Below are 8,541 nucleotides of genomic sequence, written 5' to 3'. Positions count from 1 at the left end.
ATTCCTGACCCCCGACAACTCCGGAAAGAGGCAGGTGGGGCTTCCAGAGCCCGGAGAGGGGAGACGACTTAGGTAAACGCAGCCTCCGAGTCCAGGCCTCGGACGTGCCGTGCCGAGCCCCACTGACCTCGCTCTGTGTCCCCCAAGGCGCAACGTGCTGAGCCTGTCACCTGGAATCGGCCACCCCGGCGCACTGAAGTGGGACCTCGCGCTCTGCCTCCTTTTGGTCTGGCTGATCTGCTTCTTCTGCATCTGGAAGGGCGTCAGGTCCACGGGGAAGGTAAGTTGGGCATCTGTCCCCTACCTCGGGGAGGGCGGCAGTAAGCCAGCCCCGGGCGGAGAGACTCCCCCGCCCTGCCGGTCCTTCCTGCCCACAGTCAGCCCCACGAGGGAGGGCGTGGCAGTGGACAGCGTGGGCCTCTGGTGTTTTCGCATCTGCCCACCCGACGGCCTCAGCGCCCCGCCGTGTCCACTTCCAAGCTGCCAGTCCCCGACCACCAAGGCCCGACCCTTCTTCGTGGTGAGCAGGTGGCAGGCGCTGGGAGCTGTAGCAACCGGCAGCCGTGTGGTCACTTCCGCACTGGGGGCCGACAGGGAGCCTTACGGGGCAGAGTGGAGTCAGGGCCTGTGGGAAAGACAGGACCATGGGCTGTCCCCTAACCGCCTGCGTCCCCGTGATGGCCAGGGAGCACTGGCCGGGTCAGCTGGGTCAGCTGCACTGAGTTACCCTGTAACTAACACTCCAGCCAGGAGTGACGGTGTCCGTGTCGCGGGAGCGTTCGCTGGGGACGGAATCGCGCGCTCATAGCTGAGAGGTCCGCCGGCAGCCACGCGCTGGCTGTCACTGGCGATCGGCGACTGGTCGCGGCATTACACAGAGGCCGGGGCTGCAGCAGCCATCCAGTCAGGGCCATGGTGGAGGTGTGAGGTCCCGCTGGCTCACGGACGGTATTGGAAATGGCAGCTGTTCGCAGTCCCAGCTGAAGCAGCTGCTGGTGGGTGGCAGAGCTGTTCTGATAACTAAGGCAGTGCACGGGGCCTGGGGTCAGGGCGTGAGCCTGATCCCGGGGCACTGGGCCATAAAGGATGGAGGTGCTGGCTCCCCCGTCTTCAGGCGTGGCCCTGGCTTCCCCTCTGTCTTTCCATCTTTTTTTTTTTTGAGAGAGAGATACCCTGGAATGGGGCGATCCTGTGAACCCCTGCGCGCCCTCCTCCTGTGCCCCGGGCAGGGCCCATTGCCATCCTTGTACCCGGCCCAGGCAGGAGCAGTTCTGCCTCCAGTGCTCGCACTCGCTCACCCTCCAGGGGCTCAGGCAAGGGGAGGGGAACTGGCACTCCCACCCCTCCTTGGAGAATGCTCTTGGCCCATGCCAGCCCATTTCTTTTCTGTCTTTTAAAAAAAATAATGAGGGACCAGCAGTTAGCGTAATGGCTATGTCGCTGGACTCCCACGTAGTCGACCGCAGTTCGCGTCCCGGACCTGGTGGCTTAAACTCACGCCGGGCGCGTGTGCGTGCGTGCCCAAGATCCCGAGAGGAGAATGGAGGAGAAGGGATTGCAGCGTGGCCATCCCCCTGGGGGGTGATTTCTCGCTTTCCGTCTCTCTGTCTCTGTCCCTCTGTCTCTCTGTGTCTTTCTGGCAAGCACACATGCCCTATAGCAAAAACTTCTCCAAAAAAAGAAAAAAAAAAAAAAAAGAACTATTCAGTGATGCTAATTCCTGCTTCAGTCTGCCTCGGTTTCCCACACAAAAGCGTGTCTTTCTGGAAGTTTCTGTGAGCGCTGGCCCTGAGCAGTGTCAGAGGCACCGATGTATCCCAGTGTCTACGATGAGCCTGGTACCGTCACGGGAATGGAGCCAGGGCACAGGGGGTGGGCAGCCACACAGACCGGCCTCCGCCAAGCCCGCGACGGGCAGTCTGGCAGAGCTCAGGCATAGCAAGATGAATGAGAAGGAGTCCGTCAGTGATGAGAGCCGTGGGAGAGAAGGAAGGCCGACAAGAGGGAGCGTTCGGTGCAATTTCAGCAGGGTGGCCAGGCCGGGGTCACTGAGAAGGGGACTGGGGCGGCGGCGTGATGGGAGGCCGGAGTGACATTCCAAGTAGAAGGAGCAGACCATGCACAGGTCCGGGGGGTGTCAGTGCAGACCGTGGGCCGCCCCCAGGGTGAGGGAGGAGACCCGTAGACCAGGGCCAGCGGGCAGCAGCTGAGACGCAGCGGGGCATGCTGGAGAACAGTCAAAGCCGAGCAGAGGGTGCCAGGCTGCAGCCGGGGCCAGCGAAGGCGTGGCCGGCCCGAGGTCCCCTGGCTCACCCTCAGCCACCGCCCCCTCCGAGGGGTGGGGGGATCCCAGAACAATAGCAGGCCCCGGCCAGCCCAGAGGAGCCAAGACAAACACAGTCGGTTCGAGACTTCCTCGAGCTCCACGCTCAGGCGTCTGCCCGCCCGCCCGCCTGCCGCCCGTGGCTCCTCGCCCTGGCCACAGACCAGGTTCACGGCCAACCGGGACGGACCCAAGGGCGGCAGATGGGCCTTGTTCTGTTCTGCGCATAGAGGGAGGGCCTGGCCTGGGAGGCTCAAGGCTCAAGACACTTCGCTCCCCAAGTCCCGTTTCCCCGTTGTAATGGCAGTGCTCCCAGTCTGCAGCTTGGCCCAGAGGAGACTGCAGTTTAATTCACGCAAGAACAATGGTCCCCTAGTGGTAGGGGACCCGCGGACAGTGTCAAGATTATGTCGCTGGACTCCCACGTAGTCAACTGTGGTTCTAGCCCCAGACCTGGCGCCTTTAAAACTCGCACTAGGCATGTGTGCGTCCTGCCAGGGGGGATTTCTCTCTCTCTGTCTCTCTGTCTCTCTGGCCAGTGCACATGCCCTAGAGCAAAAGCATTCAAAGAGAACAATAGTGATGACGTGTTCTGGGTCTCACGTGGGTGTTGGGCGCCGTGTTCAGGGCTGTGCCTCAGCTTGCCTGGTCCTCAGAGCATTCCATAGCATGTGGCGTCATTGGTCCCACTTCATACAGGGGGATGCTGAGGCCCAGAGAGGCTAATGAACTCGCTCCTTGTCACACAGCCTGTCGTGACCTACTTGGGATTTGAACTTGAGCAGCCCCAGCCCCTCCTGCCCGGGTCCCCAGGATCTTCCATCTCCTTCCTCACCCCTGAGGGGGCAGTGAGTAGGGTACGAGGCAGGTGCGTCCCTGGTCTCACAGAGCACGGGGTCTAGGAAGGGACGGGAGTAGACATTCCCAGGAAGGGCAGTCCCGGGACTCAGGGGAGCAGGGGCCGGGCACGAGCCTGGCCTCTCCAAGGTCAGCCTCCAAGGCTGCTTTTCTTGCCCTGTCGTTAGAAACCAAAGCGTTCAGGGGACCAGCAGGTAGCGTCATGGTTATGGCCCTGCACTCCCACGTAGTCGACAGCTGTTCGAGTCTCGTACCCAGAGGTTTAAACTCTTGCCAGGCACATGTGCGTGCATGCCCAAGATCCCAAGGGGAGAATGGAGACAAGATTGCTGTGCGGCCATCCCTCCCAGGGGGTGATTTCTCGCTTTCTGTCTCTCTGTATCTTCTTTCTCTATCTGACGAGCTCACGGACCCTCTAGCAAAAATCTCTCTCTAAAAAAAAAAGAATCCAGGGACCAGCAGTTGGTGTAATGGCTATGCTGCTGGAGTCCTATGTAGTCAACTGCGGTTCGAGTCCCGGACCCGGTGGCTTAAACTCATGCCAGTCGTGTGTGCGTGTGTGCCCAAGATCCTGAGGGGAGAACAGAGGAGAAGGGATTGCGGTGTGGCCGTCCCCCCTGGGGAGTGATGTCTCTACTTTTTGGCAAGCGCACATGCCCTGTAGCAAAAACCTCTCCAAAAAAGGGGGAAAAAAAAAAGAAAGAAACCAAAAGGTCCAAGGTCAGGTGCAGAACCAGACCTGGTTTGGGATCATAGCTCTATCCTTTGACCCTCCCAGCCTCAGTTTCCCCCGGTGTGACCTCTGCCCCCCCCCACACACACACACGGGGGTGCTTTGAGAACCTTCGGGGCACCTTCAGGGACTGCCCCCTATCTCTGGGATGGGCGGGCCCATCCGTCAAGGCCTTCCCGTTCCAGAAGTCAGGGCAGATGGAGACCCCACGCCCGCTGCCTCCAGGCCTCCCGCCCCGTCCCTACCGCACACCCACAGGGAGCGGACGTCCTGGTCCTCCAGGTTTCCAGGGCAGCCGGGCCACAGGGCTTCTGGCCGAGGCCTCAGAGGAGCCACAGAGGCTCACCAGCAAGAGCGGAAAAATACCACGTCCCGCGGCAAGGCCTGCTGGGCCACCGCGTAGGGGCCCACGGCGGCGGCTGGCACCAGCCGCTCCCACGAGGATCCCCGGGGAGTCACGGAAAAGTTGAGAATGGCTCTCGGGGCCTGTGCTCGGAGCGGCACGTTCTTCAAAACAAGGCCAGCTTTCTGAAAGGCGCTGGGGTAGGGGACGAGGTGGGGCGGTGGACTCGGGCTGACGGGGAACAGCTACACCCAGGAGACAGCGGGACCATCCTACCTCTGTCACCGACTAACCTCGGGGCTCCAGGCAGGTGACTTTGCCCCTCTGGGCCTGTTATTTATTTATTTATTTATTTGGAGAGGTTTTTGCTATAGGGCGCATGCACTCGCCAGAAAGAGAGAGACAGAGACAGAAAGCGAGAAATGACCCCCCGGGCGGATGGCCACACCGCGATCCATTCTCCTCCATCCTCCTCTCGGGATCTTGGGCACGCACGCACACGTGCTCAATGTGAGTTTAAGCCACTGGATCCAAGACTCGAACCGCGGTTGACTACATGGGAGTTCAGCGACAGAGCCATTACGCTAACTGCTGGTTCCTGTTTTTTTTTTTGTTTGTTGGTTGGTTTTTTCATCTAGAAAATAATTCTTAAGAGGCTGGCAGGTGGCATGATGGTTAAGGGTGCTGGATTCCCACATGGCCAATAACAGTTCGAGGCCCGGACCCAGCAGCTTGCTTTCTCACTTTCCCTCTCTCTCTGTCTCTGGTCAAATTAAAATAATAATTATGATTATAATAAATGAAGTGAAATGAAAAAGTTATTTCAAAGCAAGAATTCTAAAACAGACACAAAAAGCAATGCCGTCATAATGGTACCTCGTTCACTGTTCCAGGTCGCTGTGAGCGTGAGCTGAGTTAATAGCATAAACCTCTCATTATCTCTGCCCTGCTGCACAATAGGCACGGCAGTGCTTGGGAAGTAAATGAAATATGGGAAAACAAGGGAGGCCACCTCCACACCCCTCCACACAAAGCCGGTAGCCCTGGGCCCCAGCTGGCTTTGAAGTGACCGCCCTCAGAGCGGGCTCTCAGCAGCCATTGTTCACAGCTCGGGTGTGGCCCACGCAGAGCCCCAGAGGTGGGAACTGGTTGGGGGTGCCTATCCCTCTGTCTGTCCACAGGAAGGGAGGAGCAGCCTGTGGGGCAGGCCGGGTTCCTTTTTTTTTTTTTTTTTTTTTTTTCTTTTTTGACTCCTTTCACCCCTTCTCTGGCTTCCTGACTTGCCCCCCACCCGCTCAGGTCGGCTTTCTTGCCTTGGGAAATTGGGGAGGGTTGCTGGCCTGAAGTGGAAGAAATAGGGCTGGCTGGGGAGACAGACAGGGCACCCCGAACAGGGCCCTCGCCTCAGCGCCCACCCCGGCTCAGCCAGCCCAGCTCCTGGGCCTGTGTGGTCCAGTGTGTGCAGCCAGGTCTGGGTCTTGAACCTGATGCCATCCTCTGCGTCCCCTGTCACTGTCTAGCTCTGAGTACTAAGGTTTCTAGAGTGAGTACTATAGGGGCAGCGGATGGCATAACAGTTATAGCATTGCTGGACCCTCACATGGCCGACCACGGTTCGAGTTCCGGTCCTGGCGGCTTGAGACTCACAATGGACGTGTGTGTGTGCATGCCCAAGATCCCAGGGGGAGAATGGAGGAGAAGGGATTGTGGCATGGCCATCTCCCCTGGTGAGCATACACACCCTAAAGCAAAAACCTCTTAGGAAAAGAAAGAGAGTGGAGGACCAGCAGTTGGCATAATGGCTATGTTCCTGGACTCCCACGTAGTCATCCGCAGTTCGAGTCCCGGGCCAGGTGGCTTGATCTCATGCCAGGTGCACGTGCATGTGTGCCCAAGATCCCGAGAGGAGAATGGAGGAGGAGAAGGGATTGAGGCATGGCTATTCCCCCGGGGTGGGGTGATGTCTCACTTTCTCTCTGTCTCTATCTTTCTGGCGAGTGCACGCACCTTACAGCAAAACCTCTCCCCCACAAAAAAAACCCAAAAAAACAAAAAAATCTAGGGTGCACACTGTGACTCGGATGATCGAGGCCAGCACCCAGCACCCTGGTCGTTAGGAGGAGAAACTGAGGCTGTGGTCGCCAGCTGGGAGGTGGCAGGGCCACATTCACACCCCAACTGATCTGGGCCCTCCACGCCCTCGACCTAGAGCTACAGAGCAGAAGGCACTCTCAGAGCCCGGTTCAAGCCCCCGCCTCGGAGCTGGGGAGATGAAATTCCGAGAGAGCAGAGGCTTGCTTGAGGCCTGCTGGCTGGCTGCAGCGCGGGCGTTCAGACCTGCAGAGTTGGCCCAGCCCCTTGGGAGGGAATTCATGAACTGCCAGCTGCGGAAGGCTTTGCCGTTGTGCACGGGCTCTGTGGCTGGTCCCTGCTGTGCCACTTAAGTGCTGTGTGGCCCTGGGCAAGTGACAGGCTCTCTCTGGGCCTCGGATGACTCGCTTTCAAAATGGGGTATTTAATGAAACATACCTCAAAGGGTCAGGGCAGGATGGAGTGGGCACAGTGCCAGGTGTGAGCCGGCACTGGGGCTGGGCGCGCCGGGGGCTGTGGCAGTGGGGCCAGCCAGGCCCTGAGAGCGCCCTGCTCGCCTCTCCCAAAGCCTCTTTCTGGGAGTTTCCACCCAAGGGCTTGTGGCCGCCCAGCTGCGCTTGGTCCAGGGTTCCTGAGCCGGCGCTCTGGCACTGTCACCGTCTGTTGCCTTCCGGGCCCCTGCAGTGTCCTGGCCCTGTCCCCTTCGACGTGGACGCATCCCTCTGCTCCCTGGGCCTGTAAAATGGGTATGCTGGTAAAAGGCAGTGGCTGCTCCCGGTCCCCTGGCCCCAGAGGTCAGCAGGGTGGAGGAGTGCATTTCGGGGGCCACCATGGACTTTCTGCGTGTCCCCCACTGGTGAAGTAAACACCTCATGCCTTTGCTCAGAGCAAGGTGACTAATCTACTCCATGGATCCGGGTTCAAATCCCACCCTCGGCGGGTGACACGGGCAGTCCTGGAGCCCCGCCAGGCCTCGGCTCCTCCACCACGCAGCTCCGTTGTTGGGGTGTGGCGAGCGGGGAGGCGGCTTATGTCCGGGGAGTCCTGCTTCAGCAGGGCCCTGCTCGACACTCCAGAGGTCACCGGCTGTCAGCTGGGCACCTCCCGGTGACCCCTGGCTTAAACCCTGCCCAGGAGGTTCTCATGTGAGGGAGAGACCAAAACTCCACCCGCCAGGACTGAGGCCACGCTGGGTCTGGCAGGTGCTCGCGGGCCGGGGACAGGGACAGGCTGGCTGAGAGGCTTGAGGGCCTCGCTTCCTTCCCAGAGGTTCCCATGTCTTCCAGCAAACTCGGGATCAATAACAGGCCCCTTTCTTGGGCACCCACGGGCATGGGCGCTGTGGGAACACTCCAAGCATCGTCCCCCTGGGTCCTTGCCCGTTGGTGAAGGGCCCTGTTCATCCTGTCCCCGTTTCATACATGAGAAAACCCGGGCCCGAGAGGCTAAGCCACACGCCTAAGGCCACCCAGCGGGTGAGGGTACGGAGCTGGATTTGAACCCGGACTTACCTGATGCGTAGCTGTAGGTCAGGGTCCCTAACAGTGCCCAGTGCCGGGAGCCCTACCCTGCGAGAACAGTCTGTCAAGGGCAGGGGCATGGTTCTAGCTTGTCCACTCTCTTTATTTCAAGTTCGGATGGTGCCTGGGACGACTTATTTATTTATTTATTTGATTTGATTTTTCTTGGAGAGGTTTTTGCTATAGGGCGCGTGCGCTCACCAGAAAGACAGAGACAGAGAGACAGAAAGCGAGAAATCACCCCCCAGGGGGGATGGCCATGCCGCAATCCCATTCTCCTCTCGGGATCTTGGGCACGCACGCACATGCGCCCGCCGTGTCATGCCGAGGTGACAGGTGAAGCATCCGAGGCCCAGAGAGGCTAGGCCACAGGTCAAAGGCTGCACAGCGAGAGGGACAGCCCACCGGGCTCCGGAGCGCAGGGCGCTGGGACGGTCCGCGCATGTGCGGCCGCAGGTGCTCCCCCCAGGCCGCCTGACTCCCTCTCGCCCTCCAGGTCGTCTACTTCACCGCCACCTTCCCGTTCGCCATGCTCCTGGTGCTGCTGGTCCGCGGGCTGACCCTGCCCGGCGCAGGCGCGGGCATCAAGTTCTATCTGTACCCCGACATCACCCGCCTGGAGGACCCACAGGTACGGCCGCGCGGGGCCCCGACAGCCTCTCTCCCCGCGCCA

General features: G+C 60.0%; 1 protein-coding gene across 3 annotated transcripts in view; it reads left to right on the top strand.

Moving 5' to 3' along the window:
• SLC6A6 (solute carrier family 6 member 6) overlaps positions 1–8,541 on the top strand; it is a 95,485-nt gene that overhangs the window by 68,002 nt on the left and 18,942 nt on the right. For all 3 annotated transcript variants that reach the window (XM_006160681.3, XM_014592482.2, XM_014592483.2), the window contains one exon: positions 8,365–8,499. In XM_006160681.3, coding sequence (XP_006160743.1) covers positions 8,365–8,499 — 135 coding nt within the window. The remainder of the gene's footprint in view (positions 1–8,364; positions 8,500–8,541) is intronic.

This window comes from Tupaia chinensis, unplaced genomic scaffold, assembly GCF_000334495.1.
Source record: "Tupaia chinensis unplaced genomic scaffold, TupChi_1.0 Scaffold000704_1, whole genome shotgun sequence".
Taxonomy (NCBI): Eukaryota; Metazoa; Chordata; class Mammalia; order Scandentia; family Tupaiidae; genus Tupaia; species Tupaia belangeri.
Note: the sequence above shows the minus strand (reverse complement) of the source record. Positions and strands in the feature narration are given on the sequence as shown.